We start from the raw sequence: 24194 nt of genomic DNA, 5'->3' as shown, positions 1-24194 counted from the left end.
GAGAGGAGACATGAATGACAGAAAATGAGCAAAAACTGAGAAAGTATAATAATCTATACTGACAAAGTGTAAGCTATAGTTTTGAGAGAGAGAGAGAGAGAGAGAGAGAGAGAGAGAGAGAGAGAGAGAGAGAGAGAGAGAGAGAGAGAGAGAGAGAGAGAGAGAGAGAGAGAGAGAGAGAGAGAGATCAGCTTGGTAATGTTGTATAGTAAAAGCCTTGTCTTTTGGCATTTATGAGACCGAAAATCAGATGTGAATTTCATCAGCTATATCAATAGTAAATAAATGATAACATAGGCTACTACTTATTTACTTATTTGCAGAAAACACAACTAATGCCTCCAAGGCATATTTATATGGAAATCATAAAACTTTTCAAAGTATATTTCTAAGAAACAAACCAGTTCAGCTTCAGCAAACCTGATACATAAACTGAGGTTTTTTCTAGTGTCCTCCTACAAAACTTTTCCCTAGCTCTTCTTTCTCCTCACTTTCCTCCTCTTTCTGCTCCAAAGCAGCAGGAATTGTCACACTTAAAATCATCTACTGGTCAGTCTGCTTCTCAACTACTGGTGGATTTTCGTTCATAAAGACAGAGTGGAATGACAAAATGTGGCAATGTAAACACAATAGACTCATTCTCATATCCTTATTTTTTTCACTCTGTGCATATTATGCTTTGGATTGCTAATATTCCTTTCCTTTCCTCTTCAGTCTAGTACCTTATTCATATATTCCAAGTTTATATAAAGAACATTCTTATATTCACCACTCATACCATCATACCCACGGGTCCTGTAGCTAGTACTGGAGTCTGTACATAACAGCAAATGACCGCAGTGCTCTGTTGCCATTTTTAAACTTGCTATGTGCCAATAAATTCTTTGCCAAAAGAAAAGATAACTTTCAGAATGGGACTATTTAGCAGGTTCCAAAACATCAGGCTTTCCAAAATGTTGGATGCTGAACAGGACTTTTGCTGTACATGCAAAGAGAAAAGGGATAAAACTAAATAAATATGCAGATAGCACTGAAAAATTAATTAAGGATACTATGAAAATAACAGATTTAAAATTAACTTGAAAATATGAAAAATAATACTGAATAAGGAGATGGAAGATAGAAACAAGCTCAAATTAAAAATCTTAAAAGGTGTAAAAGATGTAAGATCATGAAATTGAAGAATACATCATGTGAAATCTTAGTAATGGTTTAGAGAATATGTAATTTGCTAGCATACAAGAATATACTGCAAGGAAAACCAAAGATGATGAAGAGACTTCAAGATAATCCAGGTACAGATAGAGTAGAAATACAAAAATTTAATTACAGTATATCTGAAATAACTCAAGTTGAAGCTGACCCTTGTCACATTAAAGTATAAAATGAAATAAAAAATAAGATACTTGTCAACTTATATACAGCCAACTCTCAAAATGTCCAAGTGTTAGGTAACAGACATCGGAAAATGTTAAAAGTCCATGAATAAAAAAAATTCACCAAGGTGGTGTGCCGCATTAAACATAGTCCTAAAGTCCCCATGGCCTTGTTTACATAGAGAAAAGCCCCATGTACAGTCAAAGACAAAAGCCATGCCATCAATTTTGGTTAAAATATTTGGTAAAGGGCTAACCTTATTGTGCTCTCTGCTGTATGTCATAAGAATGATTGGTAGCACTTCAATTGGTAGGGCTTCAATACTCATCATACCTCATACATCATAATACACTAAACCCTGCCAAAGTCAGAGCCAAATGTCTCGGATATTGGACAAGTCAGACACTTCCATGCCCTTGGTTAAGTGTCTGATATCTCGGATTGCCAACCAAGATATATGGGGGAAGTTGGATACTCATGCACTCGTATAGGCTTATTCTTCATATGAAGGCAGAGAAGAGCTCTGTTGAGATTGGGCATCAGCTGGAGCTCTCCAAGTCAACCATCATGTTGTAGGTAAAGCAAAGTGGCCCTAGGGGTGTAAGGAGGGGCACGTTCCTCCAACAAAGTCCACTGGGAGGGTTCATAAGACCACAAGGATCAGATTTTTTTTTTTTTTTTTTTTTTTTTAGGATGAAAATAATAGAAAACCCTTCCACCTCTGCCCGAGAATTGAGAATGAGAAACGAAGGTGAGCTTGGAGTGTCGACTGGCACTATCCAACACAGGCTTCAGAAGGAACTTGGTTTGCCTGCTTAATGTCCTGTGGTGAAACCTCTTCTTACCCAGCCTATGAAGATGAAAAGGTTTGCTTTTTGCAAATGCTATGCACAGTGGACTACTGAGGAGTGGTCAAAGCTGATGTTTAGTGACAAATCAGAATTCAAGCCTTTCTCCAGTCGCTGAATGACTGTGCACTGCCAGTGAGGGAGTGACAGGTTCAATGCCAGACCTTGAAGCATCCATCTGGAGTGGATGCTTCAGTGCCATGGGATGTGGCCTACATTTTTTGAAGCCAGATGGTAAAATGAATGCAGATAAATACATCAAGACGCTTGAACACCATTTGATGCCACACATGGAGATCACAGGCTGCATGGTCTTCATGCAAGACGCCTCGTGCCACAGAACCCAGAAAATAAAGGAATGGATTGCCTCCAAGGATATGGAACTTTTAGATTGGCCAGGGAATTCCTGATCTCAATCCAATCAAAAAGTTATGGACATCGCAAAAATGAAGCTCCAAAGGAGGGATACATCAAGCATTCCTACCTTCATTGAAGAAGTCAAGAGAGTGTGGGTGATGGAAATAGACGAAGAATACTGGAGACAGCTGGTTTTTTCTATGTCCAAGAGGATCCAGGCTGTTTTGAATGCAAAAGGAGAAATGACTAAATACTGATGTAACACATGAATATATACATTATGTCTTTAACACATGTTTTTTTTTATCTTTTTCTTCATGTTTGTATGAAACACATCGTTGATTATCCTAGCGTTCAGATAATTTTTGTATGTACCATATGAGATGTAAGTAACCAGATAGCTGAACACTCAGCATGGACTCAATTCTAGAACCACAAGTGTAATGGTACAGTGGTCTAATGTGCGGTATTAAGTTCAAAACCAGTTAAGGAATGTCACTTCGCACTATCTTCTGATGCACATAATTTAGTGTTGTTAATAATTTCTAACAAACAATTGTACAATCAATACCACAGACTTGTCCTTATCACCACAATAATGATAATGTCATAAGAAAAAGAGAATATCAAAATTGGCAAAATAACTTTGGTTACCCTGTCACCAAACTTAAGGTATGCTTTGCTGTGACAAAACATGGGAGACATGAGTTTGCAGTGCTGCTGTGAAATCTCAGTCTATGCATGACTACATGAACATATCATGAATGAAGAACTGATGTGGGAAAGGATGGATTGTATTTCCAAAGAAAAATGCGGCACTTAGAGAAGACATTGGAAGACACAATGTAAATAGAGAAGTGGCAACTCACACAAGATGTTGAGAGACAATGTTGACAATTAATTTTAAAATGATTCCTATGGGGAAAATAGTGTCAGTTTCTGAACATTTCAGATTTCAAACAGCTTTCAGGAATTAATTAAGTTCAAGAAATGAGGTTACAATGTATGTATAATTTAACTTCTATAGTGAATACTTTCTTTTTCCTTGATACAATAAGAGTCTACCTTATGCTTGTAAGCCATAATGAAGGGAGAAACACAAACAACAGCGAATAAGTAATAATCCAACATGGGGGCTGGCACACAACCAAGACTGACCAGTGCTTCCTTCCTTAGTTTATCACTGCATGATGCTCATCAAGTAGTTCCTTCAATTTTTTTATATTTTTGATCAAAATGTAATATATATTTTTGTTTACTTTCTTTATTTAACTTAGAGAAGATTGTGTTTGTAGTACGAGTATAATGTAGTGTAGAAAGTACGAGATGAGCTTATTAGAAGGCACCGAGTTACCAAAAAGAATAAATAAATAAAATGAAAAAATAACTAACTAAAAATCAGCAAAGGGAATGTATGTAACTACAAGACAGCATAGGTTGAAACCACTGTGTAGCTGGGACCCCCTGTACAGCAGAGTACACAAAACATGGTCATTATAATGTACAACTGCAATAAATCATTTAAATTTTAATAAATATTTAATCAGAATAACAAACCAGAACTTGTATAACAAACTCACCACTTGTGAGAGCAGTGGAATTTTAATGAAAATTTAATGGAAGTAACGAACCAAAACTGACACAATGAACTTGCCAATGGTGCAAGCACAGAAATTTTAATACAAATTTAATCAGAATAACAAACAAAAACCAAGTCACCACCTGTGGGAGCCTATCCAGCACCTCTCCCTTCTGCCCTTTTATCCTTTCCTCTCCCTTCCATCTTGTCTCAAACCTCCCTCCCTGTCACTTCCCCTTCCCTTTATCTGTCAGAGATAAGGAACAAGGGAGCAAACCTGTTTTCTCTCTCTCTCTCTCTCTCTCTCTCTCTCTCTCTCTCTCTCTCTCTCTCTCTCTCTCTCTCTCTCTCTCTCTCTCTCTCTCTCATTTTATGTCATTCTTGCTTCATCCTTTCTCACTTCTGTATACATAATTCCATTTTCATTCTCAATCAGTCTCATTCTATTTAGCAATCCTTAGGATTGTTCTTACTTTCACAGAGAGAGAGAGAGAGAGAGAGAGAGAGAGAGAGAGAGAGAGAGAGAGAGAGAGAGAGAGAGAGAGAGAGAGAGAGAGAGAGAGAGAGAGAGAGAGAGAAACAGGTTTCACTCCCTTGTCCCTTATCTCTGACAGAGATAAGGAAGTGACAAGGAGGGAGATTGGAGACACCATGGAAGGGAGAGGAAAGGATAAAGGGAGGAATGGATAGGCAAGAGGCGCTGGATAGGTGAGCAGCAGCTCACACAGGTAGTGACTTAGTCTTGTGAGTTTTAGTTTGTTATAGGTGTTATATTGCTATTGACACCTTTATAAAACAATTAAAAAATTTAGAAGTTTCAAACATTTAAAAATTCATATCTCTAAGTACAGTTACTTGCCAATTTTTTCGCTGCACAACACTTGTCCATTATTCATTTTCATGAAGTGATTTCAGAGATCTCCATTTTACCAGATCTACAACATTCATTTCTTTTAACACAAACCAAACCTACTACATATATATATATATATATATATATATATATATATATATATATATATATATATATATATATATATATATAAACATAATTGCATTTATCACATCATGAACACAACTTTGATAAATCATTCACATTGATATATATATATATATATATATATATATATATATATATATATATATATATATATATATATATATAAACATAATTGCATTTATCACATCATGAACACAACTTAGAGAAATCATTCACATTGCTTTTACATCTAACTTTTTGTTCTATATACAAATATAAATTGTACAAGACATGAGTAGAATGGTTATGTAAAAGCCTAAGAAACAGTGGTAGTGCATTTGGATATGTTTGAAAACAAGTCTGCTTTCTATTTCCACCTTTCCTCTACCTCCTATATGTAACTCATCATCTAGAAATTCACTATCACTTAAGAATTGTAATCATCTTCATTATCATCCATATGTATGTAGTCATTTCCAAATCTGTCTTCAGGAAGACCATGTATGATGAACAAAAAGAAAACATTCACTATGTGTAAAAATTATGTACTGAATTGAAGCAATAGCATTCTGGGTTATCACAGGTAGAGTTGCCATGATACAATTCCTTGCTGTTTTATGACTGGTTTCTTGGTGAAGCGGATGGTATTATGGACATAAGTAGAAAAGCCATGGAAATTTAAGTAACTGTGTATCTTGTAGAGGATAACTATTGTCTACAATGCACAGTCAGATAAGACTTTCCTTCAAGCAAGTTCTGTGGATGAATAATATGCCTATCGTCACTGCTTGGCTGACAGTAACCAGTGAATATGTATTATGGCAGTAATATTTATTGTATTTCAGTAATCCTTGAATATAAATGGATGAGATGGAACACACGACTGCACCACAGATCAAAAAAAGTTTGTCAATGATGGATTCTGGTGACAAAAAACTGAGTTGCTTACTTTCACAAAGTGCTATCAGTAAAACTCTCACAAAGTGCTATCAGTAAAACTCCTTGACAGACGCCCTCAGCACAGAATATCCACCAAGACTATCTTACAGCACCTTGTCACACTACCAACTTTAACTTTAACTTGAAACTTTTCTCAAGTCAACAATCTGTTACACATCAATCAATATTATATAATTCTGCACCTAAAGGAGCATACACACTTGTTGCATATCCATGTATTACATCATTGTTGTGTATCACCCAGTGATATGATATGCAGCAACAGGATTATGTATCCACTTGTTGCGTATCTGCATCTCATGTCATCATTGCACGGTGCAGCAGTGTCATCCAGTTTCTTTCTTACTGCATTGAGTTCATAAATGCAGTTGACTGCAGTTTTGAACATTTTAATTCATTATAATATAGTAAAAGGAAATAAGTCATAGTGTTATAAGTTTACAAAACTATGCGAGTATGGAGGTGTACAGTGAATCACGTATGTTGGCTGATTTGAAATGCTAGTATACAAGAACATTGTTTTGAGGCTTCAGCATGGTTCTGTAGCTTAGCATCATATTGGTACCTTACCTGAGTATTATCTTCAAATTCATAATATATCTTTGGTTAGTTCGCAGTAGGATCTTGGTGTTCTGGTGGATTCCTCTCTTAAGAGGGTGCAAAAAAATGCAAAATCTAGCACCAATGCCCAACAAAATCCTGCCACTGCCACCACCTCCACACCAACTCTTCCACCCTGCCTTTCCAACATGTAATCGAAAAATGCAACTGCACTAACCATGTTGCAAGAAGGGTTGCCACAGAGCTGAGAAATAAGCATAAAGACGCTTATATTGAAGGGTTCACATTTGTCTCACTGCAGTCGAGATGATGAAGAGATGCCTCCAGGGACTTACTCAAAGTCCCAATGAGTCCTTTCATAGTCTTATCTGGCAACATTGCTCAAAACACCTCATGGCAACAAAGCAAAAGCTTCACTTTGGCAAAGCTGTAGTGACTACGGAATGCAATAATGGCTACATCACCAGTAATCTCTGTGGACACTTGGGTCTGTCTCATTCAGTCATTCTTGACAAGGCTCTACACAGGGATAAGAGGATGGACAGACTGAATGCCAAAAAAAAAAAAAAAAAAAAAAAAAAAAAAAAAAAAAAAAAAGCACCTGCAGAGAGACCCGTTTTACAAGGCAGGAAACTTCTAATATGATGTGCGGAGTAACATGGATTGGGAATTACTGACGTTCTGTCCTCATTTTCTTAAGAGTAAGTTTACAACTTCATGTCTTTATAACTTCACTATTTTTAACCAATTTGCTTCATTCTCTTTTAATAATAATCTGTGTTAAATACTCTATAACTGCCTCACCAAAATTTCAAATTTATTAGTTTTACCAGACATTTTCCAGTTTTCTTGCATATAAAAAATACAATTTTATTTTAAATCAACTATGCCTTCAAACAAAAGTGTCAGGACCAAAAAATTATCAATCCTACTTTAGTCCGATGAAATTTAAAGAAACTAGCACTTGTAACTGCATAAAATGTAGATATATTTGCAGTTTATATGGTAATATTTTTTGAGATTAACAAAAAAATAAGGTCTGTGAAAAAAAATAAAAAATAATGCATTATTTGAATCTCTCCTACACATTCAACCAAATTTCATGAAATTCCAAAGCCATATGACTTACCATACACCAAGGAGCTACCCCAGACACCCCCAACCTTAAATGGTATAAACCTAGTTTCACTGAGATCACATTTAATAGATGAAAGTTCCTGGATTCTAACAGCTTTATTTACTGCACAACTTGTAGGAAAGTTACTGTTGATCTTAGAAAGCTCATTATGATCTTAATTTTGCATTTATTGTCTTTAAGTATCATGACAGTAAGATTATACTGTCATGATGCTTAAAGACAATTCATGTAAAATGATACTGAGAGAGAGAGAGAGAGAGAGAGAGAGAGAGAGAGAGAGAGAGAGAGAGAGAGAGAGAGAGAGAGAGAGAGAACCTTGATACTTAAAGAAACCTAGCATAGTGCCTAATTTTAACTCAATAAAACCTTTTTTGAGATGATGAAGCTCTATTTTACACACCATTCAATAAGAGAATTGAACAATTTAATGGTGCATCTTTTCTCTCACAATTTAAAAGCTTAAAATAGCTGAATACTGAGTGCATTTTTTAAATCCTATGATTTGTGCATGCATAGGTACTTAGCAAATTTAAGTTTGATCAGTTTAATAGTTGAGGAGTTGCTGCCAGACATTTGTGCATGTCCTGTACAATTCCTGATTTGACACACTCTATTGTATATTTATAAGGTGCAAGACTCATACAATTTCAACAGATTCATGTGAGTAGTTACTAAGAAACTACGTAACACCCTCCACTTTTTAAGTTACCCGTAAAACTGTATCCAGTAGAAGTGGTAAAACCTACATAACAAAATGAAAAGAATTCTACTATAACATGGTGAGTAATTAATTGCGCCGGTGGATAATGTGACAGTGAAACAGGGCAGCTCAAGTGCAATATCTACCAACCTGAAAATAATTTTGTTTTGCTTATAACCAATCATCTCAAATATATACCATTTTTCCCATATACACCATAAAAGGAAGAAAAAATTATTGCATGTGTTTTTTTTCTAAATTGAAGACGAACAAGAAAAAGGAAGAAAATGAAAAAGACTAGATGCAAAAAAAAAGTAAAATACAGTAGTGTGAATTTCACAAAGAAAATATTGAAGATTGTTTACATTAAAGAACAGTGTTGGGAAGTTTTCCTGAAGGAAAATTGTGAGAAGACCACTATTTTCAATAAAAAATGTACTGATATTTGGAATTAGCTTAGTTATTATTATCAATCTTACAACTACTAGCATCTTAATTAGTCCTAGCTCTCCCTAACATATATTACAGTAGTCAGGAAAAGATGAGAAACACAGAATATAACTACTAGCATCTTAATTAGTCCTAGCTCTCCCTAACATATATTACAGTAGTCAGGAAAACATGAGAAACAGAATATAAAGTTCAAAAACTTGTTCACAAATTCTCCCTAGCCTTACTTGATATGTTTTTTTTTCTTAATATTTAGTCTACTACTACTTAATGACAGGAACATTAATTGAATATAGTTTTCCAAGCCTCTCAACACTCAGTCATCAGCCAGGTAAGTCCACCTTATAAAAACAGGAATACCTAGACTAACCTTGTTAATTAAAACTTATATCCTATATACACTAAATTGACTGACATGCTTTAAAGGGTTCCTGGGTAAACAAACTCATATTTACATCAATCTCTGTTCTAAAAATAATATTACCAAAATAAATAATATAAATAACAAACCAAATACAAGTAATTTAACGAAAATATACCATTAGCTAAATGAATGCATGCAACTTAACTTAATGAAGCATTGTATTCATTTTATGGGGCATCAATCCGAAACAGGTAACTTTGGTCACGACTCATCAACATGAGTACCTATTACATCAGCAACTGCTCCCGTAGCGGCCCCTCCCGCGGGCCTCACGGGCACATGGCTGCAAGTGAAAGCAATCTCTCTCTCTTGCAACCAATACCATGCACAGTTTTCTAACTTGGCTTCACACATATCCTTTTCCACGTTGACGGCCAGCATCAATTTGCACACATTAACGATCTAAATGTGGTAAATTAAAGCAAAATTCACGTCACGCCTCAAAGAGAAACCTACAACCCTTCGTTCAAGTTCAAGGTCATAACAATATAACATCTACTTCCACGTCAACTAACACCTTCAACACCACCGATGATCCTCGAGACACACATCACAACAGGCAGTAAGTCACACTTCTCCGCCGATCACTATTCACGACTACTTATCTAATTCTGCAGATCCACAAGCCGCCGCCGCACTCCCCCCTCTCCTAGGCTGCCTTGGCCCGCCTTACTCAAAGGCGTACCGGCTCAACTACACCTTAAAGCACACCTCTTTCCATCCTAATCCATCCAGAGGACCATAAGGATTATACCTTGCTTAATAGTTGTGTGTTGATTGGTGAAACTCGTCTTATTTACTCCATTTTGTTGGCGAGTTTCTCCTGCCTCGTGCACGCCATATCAACACACAACTATAGAGGACGGGGTCTTCTCGCTAACAAGTGACGCCCGCTACCCGCACGCTTACTTTTCACCTTCTCGGTATATTACACCTTTATACCATGCCACAGCTAAATAGAAAATACCAAGAAAATATAAAGAGAACATAGGTCAATACATTTTTATAATTTTTATTGAAATGGTAGAATGAAAAGTGACGCCAGTGATCCGCAACTTCCTCGCTTTTTTTTTTTACCTGATACATACATACATACATACATACATACATACATACATATATACATACATACACACACACACACATATATATATATATATATATATATATATATATATATATATATATATATATATATATATATATATATATATATATATATATATATATATATATATATATATATATATATATATATATATATATATATATGTGTGTGTGTGTGTGTGTGTGTGTGTGTGTGTGTGTGTGTGTGTGTGAGAGAGAGAGATAACTTATGACTTAGTTATGTACTACTGCTACTATTATTATCTTGAAAATTGTTAAATATTTCAGTTTAACCATTGTTTTAGTTTTCGTGTTCTGGATGAGTGCACGTAAATCTACTTTCCATATCTCATTTGCTCTATTTAAGAGGGGAAAAAAAAAATAGAAATGATGGATATTTGTTAAAACTTTCCTAAAGTAACATATAAACAAACTACGATTTGAATCCTCTACGTTATTGAGATCGAAAAGAAATCTAATAACAAACCTAGACTCTTGGATCCTGTTCTTTGGCGTGTTGGAGTCGTCTATAGTGTAGTAAAATTTGCTTTGGTGTCTAGCGGTGGACGTAAAATTACTTGTGATTAAAGTCCATGGCAGCGTTATTAAAGAAGAGAGCGCTGGCAGAATACTGCCAAACTCAAACCTTAGTGGTAAATTTGATATTTTCTTGTTTTTCATTTATTATTATTTTTTTTTTTATTTGGGGGATGGGTTGAGTTGAAAAAGGATATTTGAACAAATCTAAATTTTAATTTTTATTTATGCTTAACATTTGATGTTTCAGGATGTACCAAAGAATTATGGCACATGTAAATATGTATCTAACAGTTTCTGTCATTTGTAAGTTCACTCTTGCATTTTTCTACAGGTTCTCATCTTCCTGAGGTTAATTCCACTAGGTAATCAAGCTTAGAATACAAATAGTTTTCAACTGCTGCTCTTTTGTTGCCAAAAAATCTAACCTCATTACCTTCAACAGTCTTGGAGACGTGAGAATGCCGGGTTTTGTGTGTTGAAAGCAAAACCCAATTTAACCGTGGGTTTCACTCCAATGAATTCCCCCCACCCCCAATAGGACACTACCCTAACCTAATCTAAGCTAACCTGACATGGGGCTTCGTCCCCATGGGCCCTCTAAAGGCACCAACCTAACCTAACCTTCTGAATTTCCTTATTGATATTTAGCAAGGGTGAAAAAAATAACATGTGGAAACTATATTATGTGGGGTATTAAAAGTGTCACTACCTTACTAAAAGTGTTACTTGTTACTACCTTACTACTCACATGTGCCCACTTCTGAAGTTTGGATCTACTGTCTGGAATACTGGTTATGTCACTGACCTAAAGCCTCTAGAATCAGTACAGTGACAGTGGACAAAGGGGATTCAAGGTCTTGAGAATGTCATATGCTCAGCATCTTGTATATCTGGACTTATTTTCAGTGGAGGGTAGACTGTTACAGGCTGACCTTATTAAATGTTGGAAGATTTTTCACGATCTCTTCCCAATTTCTCATACTGATTTATTTGCTATGGCTCATACTATTGGCATGAGAGGATATAGCTACAAAATCCTTTTTCTTTACAGTCATTGTGATGCCGGTATAGATTCTTTTCAGTCAGAGTGGTAAAAGTCTGGAATTCACTTCCCATCAATGTGGCAGAAGCAGATTTCCTTGATAGTTTTAAGAAGGGATTAATTAACTTCCTAGGTGACCGCCTACTTGATTTCTGCTGCTAATCTGCCTGATATACCCTTGACATTTGTTCTGGGCTTATTGCACACTTTCCAGCCCTTTTTTAGTGCTACACATTCCTTGATAATTTTCTTTAGGTCTGGCATGCTAGCTGTGCTGGGGTTCCCTCTTGGGAGCCCAATTAAGTAACAACCAGATAAGAAGTCAGATCAGTGTGAGCAGATGGGAGGCACCTCAACATTCATTCAATTATTGAATGAATGTAAAGTAGAACATTCACCAACATTCTAACCTGTGGTAAACGTGTTATGAATACACCTCACCCCCACTTTATGGTTGGGTTATGTTCCCGGGAATTAGGGTTTTAATTTGATTTATTCTATTATCCCCATACACTGGTAGTGTCTTTTGACTGTTTATCCAGTACAATGCAATTCGTCTATATATACTTCATGAATGAATTTTTATTAACCTTGCAGCAAGCAGAATGGCTATCCATTCCAATTTGGTATGGTGACTGTTTCTACTCATGTGACTTTAGCTTTGACTATTATAATTTTATTATTTCCCCCTTCACAGAAATGGGCCACAACACCATACACATTGTTATTCACATCACTGCGCACATGCATCTTCACTTTGAATGACAAGGTGACCAAGCTGTGCACATTTGAAGATCAGTAATTGATTTAATCAATTGTTCTACCAAATCAAGTAGAAAGACTTGGCCCCAGTTTAGTTTACTTTTCCACATATTTTAGAAGAACACCCTACTTCTTATGGTAACTGTTAGAAGTATGCCGAGAAGGTCACAGGATTAAAAACACCAGCTATGTTAAACTATGACAGTCTTTTGGTAATATTTGGCAGCACTTGTAACAGTCTATTTTGAAATGTTAAGGTGTTGTTATTTGTATTCCATATCAACCATACTTCTTGAATATGTACTAAAGTATTATCTTTTTTTGTACAGTACTGTGCATCAGCAGAATGCAAATCAATGGTACCACTACCTTTAACTGTTGCCTCACTTGCCCACTGGTCCTCTTTCTCTTTACAGAACTTCTCCAACCATTTGCTCAAATGTGATACATTACTTGTCTGTTCTATCACCAAACTCTGTCTAACCTGCATCCACCTGTGTGGGTCTTATTGTCAAGTAATCTTATTTTATTTATTTTAATTTATCTTATTTAATTTATCTAATTTATTTTTATTTATTTACTTTTTTTTGTTTTATGTCCAGTTTCCCAAGTCTATCAAGGCTAGGACAGTGCCTCCTAACAGAGGACTCTGATTTGGCACTTGGGAGCTGCTACCCCGAGTGGATGCCATTCCTACCCTTGAACTGTGGTCAGGACTTGAACCCATGTGCCTAAGGATCCCTTAGTCCCCAAAGTGTGCACAGTCCCATTGTACCACAGCAGCCCAAAACTATTGATGTAGATAATGTTTACAAATTATTTGACACATAGAAAACTTGGTAGTTTGAACTTTCGGAATTTTTTTGCAAACTTTATATATTTTAGAAAGTAGGACAGTTTGAGTTAGAACTCTTATAAGGGCATCAGACTGAAGGACTCTTACTGTAAAGTGGACATGCAAACTTCTTTACAAAATAGGATTGACAAATTTCTCATGATATATTGAAAAGAATTTGTTCATGGAAGCTTTTGTTGAATTGATCAGTCAACTATTTTTACATTATTTGCTTGAATATTTGCTGATATTTGAATTACAGTGAAAATTTCCATGCACAGGAAGATGGCCCCAAACCAGCTCCAACCAAACGGCTTCATCTGGTTCGCCGAAGTAAGACGGTGGACCACAGTGAATTCATCACCTCATCTTTGGACACTACAGACCCCCAACAGCTCCTCCCTGCCCTTGTCAGTCTTCACAGTTCCCTACCATTAGCTGTAAGTTTATAGAGTTCACAAATAATGTTTGGTATTATCCAGTATTGCCATTTCATACTGTCAGGCATATAAAGGATTTTATACAGCAGGATATTGTTATAAGAATGTATATTATATGAAATTTTATGAATTCCAATATCCACTGGGTAAAATTACCACTTAATTGCTGGTCCATCGTCCAGTTGGCAATAAGCTACCACCTGTCCCATTATATATTCTTTGCTACTTTGAAGAGTTAAGTAAATTTTTATCCACCTTTAATGAAATACAATAATCTTTTCTAATGACATAGGCAATATACAGCAAGCATGGAGTGAATGCAAGAATTTTGTAGTCTAATATGAATACACTGAAAAAATGTTGAATTGAATACAAATATGAATAATTCAAGAAAAATCATTAATGTATTCATGAATAATTTTCCTTGAAAAATAACTTAAAGATGTAACTTAGCAAAACTCTAAACACTTAGACCCAGCATACGAATAGGCTCAAAGATGTAACTTAGCAAAACTCTAAACACTTAGACCCAGCATACAAATAGGCTCAAAGATGTAACTTAGCAAAACTCTAAACACTTAGACCCAGCATACGAATAGGCTCAAAGATGTAACTTAGCAAAACTCTAAACACTTAGACCCAGCATACGAATAGGCTCCATACTGAGAGGCTGTCTGTGAGTCACTTTGTTCTTTGATGTGTCATTTGTATAACAGTCTACATTATATATTGCTATGTCTATTTTGTTTATGGATTGTTCTAGATTTCGATATAAACATTATTTTTCTTTTGTTTTTAATATAGCGCATGGTGTCGTGACTCATTTTGATCCATACAAGTTCTAGAACACAAGTCATATTCCAAACAAAGATCATATACTAAGCAAATTTTCTTGCATCCAAATGGGGTGTATACCAAGTTGGACTTATTCCAAAGTGGACATGTACTAAGGTACCGCTGTACTTTTTCAGATATTCAAATGTGAATGAGAATACTTTGGTTTTTGATAATGATCATTCAAATATTGTATTAAATTTATTTGAAAACAAATAATAAATTTGAATGTTCCAGCTATGGTATATATATATATATATATATATATATATATATATATATATATATATATATATATATATATATATATATATATATATACTCACATAATGAGTTGTTGTAGTCCAAGTAAATGGCTATAGGCTGCAAACTTAGAAGTAAATTATGTAAACCACACAGTCATAAACCTGTACAATTGATACAATTTGTATAGTACATGGAGTGCATCTGCAGTGGTGTATCAGTTCAATTTTAATAGGAAATATAAATTCCTAAGTTATGATGGAAGGGTTGCAAATTGTCCCCTTCTAAATTATATTAACTGAAAAAGTTTGACAGGACTTTGTACTGTAACTTTTACTATGTATCTATCCTAAAAACACAGGAATTTTTCATGGTGCAATGTTATACACAATGAGCTCTGTCTTGTAAGCTGTCATCTTGGTTGTGTATGAAAAATTTGATCTTACATTTATGTGTATGTTATCTGTGTTATCTATCTTAGGGTGACTCACAAATTGAGGTGGTGCAGGAGCTGATGAAGCTGCTCCTCAATGACACTCTTCCACCTTTCATTACCACTAAGGTGCTTGCCCTCCTTGCCAACATCATCACTAGCCATGCACAAGCTCAGGTGGGTCTTTTTTGTTTTTGTTTTTCCAGTCTATTAATCTTTTATATATATTTATACCTGATAATGTACTTTGTTTCTTTTCATTTTCCTCATTACTACTCACCTTAGTTATTCTCTGGCATATATTTTTCATTTGAGTCATTTATGATGCTATATGAGTTTCATTATCATCTGACTGTAATTCGATTTCGAGAATCACTTCACTTTGAAATCACTCTTGGATTAGAGATAGGACGGCATGTTACAATACGTCAGTCACACACTGCATGGCACCACCACCCACACCTCACACCACTTCCATCATCCTTGAAATACAGCTTATGGTAAGGTACCAATTTGTCAATTTCTTGTGACAAATCTTAAAAATCATACTAACTGATAAAATGAAGCACAAATTCCTCTCAGATAACCCATATCCACAACTCCACTCTCATTTGTACTTTATTCCATATTCTGGTCTTTGATCCATACTTCAATGTTGGTAGAAGAAAATAAATTCTTTAAACCTCTTTTTACATCCACTGACACACTTCTTTTCATGGCTTCTGCAGATAATCCTGTGACCTGCCTACCTCTTATTTTTCCATTCATCTCAGCATGTTAACTTATCACTGCTCCCAGATGCCTAAACTCACTTCCTCCATTCTTTCTCATGTCATAAGAAGCTACCTTGATAGAAAAAATGTAAACATTTAATTCTTTTTTGACACTGGCACTGGTAGTGCTTTGCACATTATTTCGTCAAATACCTCATATACAGTTAGTATTCAGACTTGAGATTTCTAATACCCTCTTGTTTATGTAGATAAAAAAGTAAACAAACAAAATTATTGTTATCTTTTTTCTTATGTTTTCAGCCTGTGTTTGAAGAAGTGATGAGGGTAGCTCAGAGAACCAAGTCAAAAAAGGTGCTTGCCCAAGTGATTCACTCTGCATGTGCATTGTCTCAGTGCATTCCTCCTGATCCTAAACTTCAAGACCAGGTGATCCAGTTGGCACTCTCCCACATTACCACCACCAAGTTCATAATATTGGTATGTAATATTACGCCAGAAAGAATTCTTTCATAGAGTAAGTAGCAGTTAAATCTTTTTAATGTCTTGCATGCCTGTGGACATCTGCAAAGAAGAGGTGGCCATGAATGAAATAGCCCTGAGTTATCCAGTCCATACATATTCCTATTATTCATGCCATTATACATCTCTCCACTGTCATTCTCTTCCTGTGTTCCATTCTTTTGTTCAGTCCAATTTCTCATGCTTCATTCCTAAATATTAATTATATAGATAATGCATGTCATTAGAGTGCTTCTTATGAATTTTTCATGGCTGTGCTGCCCAACAGCATAATGTCAAGTATGACTGATGGTGTGATAGTTGTAACTCTCAGTTTTTGGTGAGCATTACTAGTGTTAAAACATCTGAGAAGTTTCTTTTGTTTTTTGAATGATGTGGGCCGACTGCCATTAGATAGTAACACTGTTTTTATTAAGTTCAAGTGGTGAATTTCTGGGGTCTCTTTTTCTTCACATATTGGCCTTATTACTGGGGCATGGAGGACATAGCATTGATGCCACTATTTCAGGCTCTGTGAAATGCATAGAATATAATCATGCAGTGTGCAAGGACAATAAAGATACGGAAGTTGGCCAATAGTTGGGACGTATCTTTGCATCTGTTGACTTGAAGTATCCATATTTCTCAGTCCCTGTGTTCAAGAAAAATTGGTCATGGTTGAAATTCATATGGAATGGAGAAATACTGTAATTTATCTGTTTAGCTCAGGATTTTTCTTCATCTCAGTTTTTTTCAAAACTATTAGAGGTAACGTTCTTGCATTTTTTGGGGCATTAGGTGTTTTGACAACCACATATGAGTACATAGATAATTGCCTTGTGATGGCAAATTCAATGGAAATTTATAGATGTGAAATACACTGCCTTAACATTAGATGAGTTACATTTTACTGTTGAATTAGAAAAATTTGAATTTGTGCCATCCTTTCATGAAATAGAATTCTTAGGATTCCTACTAAATTGTAAGGATATCACAATAGAACTCACAAAAGAGAAAAAAATACATAATCAAAAGATTGGGATTACAGTTGCAAAAGAATGAAATTGCAGTTAGATGTTTAGCTTCTTTCATTGGCACTGTGGTTGCAGCAAGGGAAGCAGTACCATGGTCTCCAATAAAACATTTAGAAGTTTTGAGGAACAAGGCACTCAAGGGAAACTTTGGTGATTTTGATGCCTTGGAAATTTTGGATGCACCATATCCAGAAACAGGTGACAGAATTACTGGTGGTCACTTGGTTGAACATGAGAAGGACCATGTGATATTTTGGAGCTAAAAACAGTTCACTTTGGTCTAAAGTCTCTTTAATATGTGAGACAATATACATATATGTACATACATACATACATACATTATAACAAGACTGTCTCTCCCAAAAATGGGGATGGCCAACACAAGGCACACAATTTTTACATTTACACTCATACATATTACTCTCTTAGCCCCTTGGCCCCTGATAGAGGGAAGGTACTCTGCCCTCACTTTATGGGTATCAGTCGTACAGCTTGGTCTGTTTGGCCTGGAACAATGCTCCTTCATAACAAGTACTCTTCCTCACCACACCTGATTGTCCCACACCTGTGTGAGGCCATCAATGTGTAGTGCCTCCCTTGGAGGTCACAGGGCTCAATAAGATCAGATTGCAAGTAGACAATGAAAAATGTGAAAAATGAACACTATCAAAATTATCTAAAAAACTAGCATCATTGCTACTTGTTTGATCTGGACAGATGTTCCAAATAATTAATGTTTTGACATCAGAAATGTGTTACTTTCATATTTAAGATTGGAGATCTAGTAAAAATATCAAATGTCAGACATTGTTTGCAGGAAGTAGGTTTTACTACACTTTCCTTTTGGACAAAAAATGTGGATTGTTGATGCTAAAATCATTTATTTACATTTAACACACAAACTGAGAATCAGACCAGATCAGACTAAACTGTTGATAACAAGCAGAATACAGTTTGGGTCTGCATCTAAGACCACAACTATTAGATTGGTTAAAGATGCAATGAAAAATCAGGTATCAGTGAGGATTCGTTTAGTCCATATTCATGGTCAGCAGCTAATTTTAGAGTATTTAAAGCAGAGATTGGCCTTCAGGAAAGAAATTGGATAGAGAAGTGAATCCACATTTACCAGAAATTAGTCATGCATGACATCACACTCCTGGACAGCACAGCCATGGAAAAATTAGATGATCCTCATAACTTACCTGGGTAAAGGCCTCCATACAAACATTTCATAAGTCTTCTTTGTCCACCCTGTTCTGTGCTTTAGAACAGAGTTTTTATATTATTCATCATTTATTTGCTTGTACACTCTCTCTCCCTACCCTTGAGAATGAGTTAAGCACTGGATGGTGCTAATATATCCATGGCATATATCCCTGTTATATAAGCCCTTGCTGTTGTCATAATCATCCCAAGATGCTTTTCAGCCATTCTTTTGTGTGGTTGGTATGTTGGTTGATTGCTGCCTTATAGAATTCTGTTTTGGCTACCCTGTTAGGGATATATGGTGCCTGGGTATTAAGTATATTTATTTGAGTAAGGATATTTATTTACAAGTGAAATTGTTGTTTTGGCTCTATAAAATAATGTTTATTGGGTTTAACACTGATTTTACATTTTTAATGGAAACTTTCTCCTCGGCAGGTACGCTCTCTTGAAGCAGTGGGAACCTTGTGTCCAGGAGAGGCAGGACGTGTCCAGTCATCAATCATGAATACTCTCATTGAGCATACATCCCACCAGGACAATAGAGTCAGAACGGCTGCCTTTAATGCTCTTGTTAGTATTGATTTTTTATAGGGGAAGGGGGATGGATCTGTTAGGCCCTGCACACATGGGCTACTTTTCAGTGGACGGTGGCTGCTACTCTTTTGTGGCAAGAAATGGAATCCTTGTGTTTCTATGGATGCCACTTTTTAGTAGCAGCCACAAAAAAAATGGTGACTGGGTCCACTTTACTTGCCATCTAACTGTGGCAGGCCACTGCAATTGTTGATGGATCACATTGATTTAAACACTCTGCACACAGGCCACTTGTGGTTGGCAGTGGTGTTTCCTTAAGAGTGGCTGAAGTATAGTTACAGCAAGACTTTCTTTTCTGCCACACATTTCACATGTTGGTGTCTTGCTGTGCTGTATGTTACCTAGTTATTGTTACAAGATGATAAGAGCTTTCCTGAGAATTAGTGCATTAATAAAAAAACAGGTAAATAAAGATTAGAACATTCTTTCAGTTTGTTGTTCATTGTGTAAAATACTCCACATAGTAGTCTCTGGTTAACAGTGGGGTGTATCATTACTTTGCTGGCTGCTTTTTTTGCACCTGCTTCTTAATGAAATAGCTGAGATTGCTACGATGAACCTGCAGCATTAATAATAACAATAATTGGCATTACATTGTTAGCCACCACTGCATGGCTTGTGTGCGGGGTGTAACTGCTGACCATTTTTCATGGTGACCATTTTTCATGGTGATCACTGATCTCTAAAAGTATCTCATGTATGGGCAGGCTTATGGTATAGAAGAGGTAAACAAGCTCTGCTGTTGTGGCCTGGTTTAAATTAATTTGGGTATTTAACACAACTGATTCCCAGTGAGTCAGTCTTTTTCTGTGAGAGACCATTTGGTTGAGATATTGGGGATGCTTATGAATGTGATTGTTAATATGAATATATGCATATCAGTGTTGTTTAATCTTTAGCAACTTGGAGTTGTGAAAGTGCTTGTGAAGGGGGGATGGCATGCCTCAGCTATTTCTCTTTGTGGAAGTGTCAGTCTGGTATATGGATGGATAGATATGGTCAGTATTGCATACTTGCAATGAATATAGATCTCTGTATTACATATTTTACAAGAAATCAGGTTTTTATTAAAGAACTCTTCATTGCAGATGGTTGTGCAAGAGAAGGGAGTGAAGCTGCCAGCAGAAGTGTATGATAGTGCTTGCAAAGCTCTTGGTGATGATTACCAGTGTGTGCGAGCAGCTGCACTTTTCTTAATCAAGGTAAGAATAGTTGGATGTGTTTATAAGGCTTATTACAAATGTTTTCTTATTTGTGAATTTCAAACCAGGATTTATCTTTATATAAAAAATCTTCCACTGATTAACAAGTAATAGCTGAGATGTCAGTGTTAAACTGATAAATGCTGAAGTAATTTGCTGGTTCACCTGATTTACCAGCTGATTATTGTCTTGAATTTTAAAGTCATTCATATTTAGCCTACTTATCTTTGACTACATTGTCTACTTACATAATATCTCATCCTATTGTGAGAGTGAAAATAAAGAAAATGGGATTCCCAGTTCCTTTATTCTTACTCATTTTGTTATCTTTAATGGTAGCAGTAATTTTCAAGCTGGCTGAAGAGGTAATACTTCATTCATTCTCTTCAGTTACATTTTCTGCCTTGTGATTAAGAACTCATTTAATTCTCCTAAAGCATTTATTCCCTTTTTTCACCCTTAGTGCAACAGTATCAGGTTCACTATTATTTTTTTATATGATGTGGTGTCAAAAAGTGTTGAGACTACTTCTTAATATAAGAAAATATGTATTCAGTTTAAGTTTGGACATCATCTCCTTCAAAATACTATTTTTGAGCAGCAATACCCAGCATAATTATTGCTGCTAAAAAGTGTTCTGAAAGTTTTGTTATCAAATGTCATCAAGCTTCATTACATCACAGAAAGTGGCACTGTTGGCAGAGAGGTAAGCATCGGCTTGCACAGCTGACGAGTTAGTCTTGCAAGTTTTAGTTTATTATTCCAATTAAATTTTTTATTAAAATTTCATTGCTCACATGAGTAGTGAGTTTGTCTTACCAGTTTTAATTTGTTATTCTGATTAAATTTTATTAAAATTTCACTACATCATGGCAGTTGTACATTATAACTAATAACGGGTTCATGCTTGAAAAATTTAGGTTTAGGAAGGAGATAGGAAAAAATTGGTTCTCAAATAGAGTGGTAGATGAGTGGAATGGACTCAGTAATCATGTAGTTAGTGCTAGGACACTAGAGAGCTTTAAGAGAAGATTAGACGAGTTTATGGATGGGGATAGCAGATGGAAATAGGTAGGTGTGTTTCATACAGGGACTGCCACGTGTAAGCCTGGTCGCTTCTTGCAGCTTCCCTTATTTCTTATGTTCTTATGTTCTTAACTACCATGTACCCTACTGTACTGAATAACTCTACATTGCTAATAAGATGATTTTGCTAGCAGGGTCTGAGAGTAAGAGTGCTGGTGAATGAGAACCAGAAAAGAAGAGTTGCAGACACATAACCAATAAGAATTTTTATTTATTTATTTATTTATTTATTTATTTATTTATTTTTAGATACCAGCCAAGGGCAACTGAAATCCAATAAAAAAAAAAGGCCTACTGAGATGCCAGTCCCCAAATAGGGCCTAAAGCAGTAGTCAAAAATTGAAGGATAAGTGTCTTGAAACCTCCCTCTTGAAGGAATTCAAGTCATAGAAAGGTGGAAATACAAAAGCAGACAGGGAGCTCCTAAGTTTACCAGAGAAAGGGATGAGTGATTGTGGATACTGGTTAACTCTTGCATTAGAGAGGTGGACAGAATAGGGGTGAGAGAAAGAAGCAAGTCTTGTGCAATGAGACCATGAGAAGAGGGAAGATATGCAGTTAACAAGATCAGAAGAGCAATTAGCATGAAAATAGAGGTAGAAGATGGCAATAGATACAACATTGCAGTGATGAGAAAGAGGCTGAAGATAGTCAGTTAGAGGGGAGGAGTTGATGAGATGAAAAGCTTTTGATTCCACCCTGTCTAAAAGAGTGGTATGAGTGGAACCCCCCCAGCCATGTGAAGCATACTCCATACATAGACAGATAAGGCCCTTGTACAAAGTTAGCAGCTGGGGGGCTGAGAAAAACTGGCAGATACATCTCAGAATGCCTAACTTCATAGAAACTGTTTTAGCTAGAGATGAAATATGAAGTTTCCAGTTTAGATTATAAGTAAAGGACAGACCAAGGATGTTCATTGTAGAAGAGGGGGACAATTGAGTGTCATTGAAGAAGAGGGGATAGTTGTCTGGAAGGTTGTGTCAAGTTGGTAGATGGAGGAATTGAGTTTTTGAGGCATTAAACAGTACTAACTTTGCTCTCCCCCAATCAGAAACTTTTGAGAGATCAGAAGTCAAGCAGGCATTCTGTGGCTTCTCTGCATGAACTATTTACTTCCTGAAGGGTTGGACTACTATGAAAAGACATGGAAAAGTGCAGGGTGGTACCATCAGCATAAGAGTGGATAGGACAAGAAGTTTGGTTTAAAAGATCATTGATGAATAATAGGAAGAGAGTGGGTGACAGGACAGAACCCTGAGGAACACCATTGTTAATAGATTTAGGAGAACAATGATTGTCTATTGCAGCAGCAACAGAATGGTCAGAAAGGAAACTTGAGATGAAGTTACAAAGAGAAAGATAGAAGCCATAGGAGGGTAGTTTGGAAGTCAAAGCTTTGTGCCAGACTTTATCAAAAGCTTTTGTTATGTCTAAGGCAATAACAAAATTTTCACCAAAATCTCTAAAAGAGGATGACCAAGACTTAGTAAAGAAAGCCAGAAGATCACCAGTAGAGCAGCCTTGACAGAACCCATACTGGTGATCAGATAGGAGATTGTGAAGTGAATTGCTTATTCCAGTGTTAACAATAAGTGCATCATAGGATTACTTGGACACTACATTGCAGACAACCATGATCATGCCTCAACTATCTCACACAGCTACACCCTCACAAGCTGGGAGAGACACAAAAGCCACTTTGTCAGCACACACCCCTCAGGCATATGATCATTCAGTCATGCAGCCACAGACAAGTATTGCCTTATCAGCTACCTAGGTATAAATTCATATGGGACAGAGTTCAACTTCCTGAATAATAACTTAAGGAAGAAAAGCAAAATAGAAGATGAACTAACAGGCACACATACATTGAATGTTTCAGGTAATATAGAATATGCTGTCATTGAAACTAATTCTACATGAAATTATCTACCTTCATCCCTTCACAGGTGGCTGCTGAGAGTGATCCTGAGCGTTTGGTGCCCATTCCTGATAGTGACCTTCACATGCGGTTGGTGGATCATGCCTTTTCTCAGATATGTAATGTTGTTAATGATATCAATGTAAGAGTGAGAACTCAAGCAGCCTCTCTCCTTGGCTCCATGTCTGGAATATCAGAGAAGTTCCTGCAGCAAACACTGGACAAGAAGCTAATGTCCAATATGAGGGTTAGTGTGTGTTTTTTTTTTTTTTTTTTTTTTTTTTTTTTTTTTTTTTCGGGG

At 36.1% G+C, this 24194-nt stretch overlaps 2 protein-coding genes across 6 annotated transcripts in view; one reads left to right on the top strand and one right to left on the bottom strand.

Moving 5' to 3' along the window:
* The window catches only part of LOC135105513 (uncharacterized), a 20422-nt gene extending 10136 nt beyond the window's left edge, over positions 1–10286 (bottom strand). Inside the window, exons 1-2 of one of the 4 annotated variants that reach the window (XM_064013676.1) lie at positions 10128–10270; positions 2710–2801 (exon numbers count right to left, since the gene is read on the bottom strand). Coding sequence is in view for 1 of the 4 variants with exons in the window: in XM_064013674.1 (XP_063869744.1) it covers positions 787–854 (68 nt within the window). In the remaining 3 variants the exon portion in view is untranslated. Of the gene's footprint in view, positions 1–786; positions 980–2709; positions 2802–10127 lie in introns of those variants that run through there. The other 3 variants (XM_064013674.1, XR_010270871.1, XM_064013675.1) reach the window with 3 other exon arrangements.
* Positions 9863–24194, top strand: part of LOC135105512 (integrator complex subunit 4-like) — a 28521-nt gene continuing 14189 nt past the window's right edge. The window contains exons 1-7 of one of the 2 annotated variants that reach the window (XM_064013673.1): positions 9863–9935; positions 13941–14099; positions 15658–15786; positions 16644–16820; positions 19523–19657; positions 20770–20883; positions 23922–24140. In XM_064013673.1, coding sequence (XP_063869743.1) covers positions 15691–15786; positions 16644–16820; positions 19523–19657; positions 20770–20883; positions 23922–24140 — 741 coding nt within the window. In that variant the 5' untranslated portion in view covers positions 9863–9935; positions 13941–14099; positions 15658–15690. Of the gene's footprint in view, positions 9936–10975; positions 11134–13940; positions 14100–15657; positions 15787–16643; positions 16821–19522; positions 19658–20769; positions 20884–23921; positions 24141–24194 lie in introns of those variants that run through there. The other variant, XM_064013672.1, reaches the window with a different exon arrangement.

The sequence above is a fragment of the Scylla paramamosain genome, chromosome 12 (genome assembly GCF_035594125.1).
Source record: "Scylla paramamosain isolate STU-SP2022 chromosome 12, ASM3559412v1, whole genome shotgun sequence".
In the NCBI taxonomy this organism is placed as follows: domain Eukaryota; kingdom Metazoa; phylum Arthropoda; class Malacostraca; order Decapoda; family Portunidae; genus Scylla; species Scylla paramamosain.
Note: the sequence above shows the minus strand (reverse complement) of the source record. Positions and strands in the feature narration are given on the sequence as shown.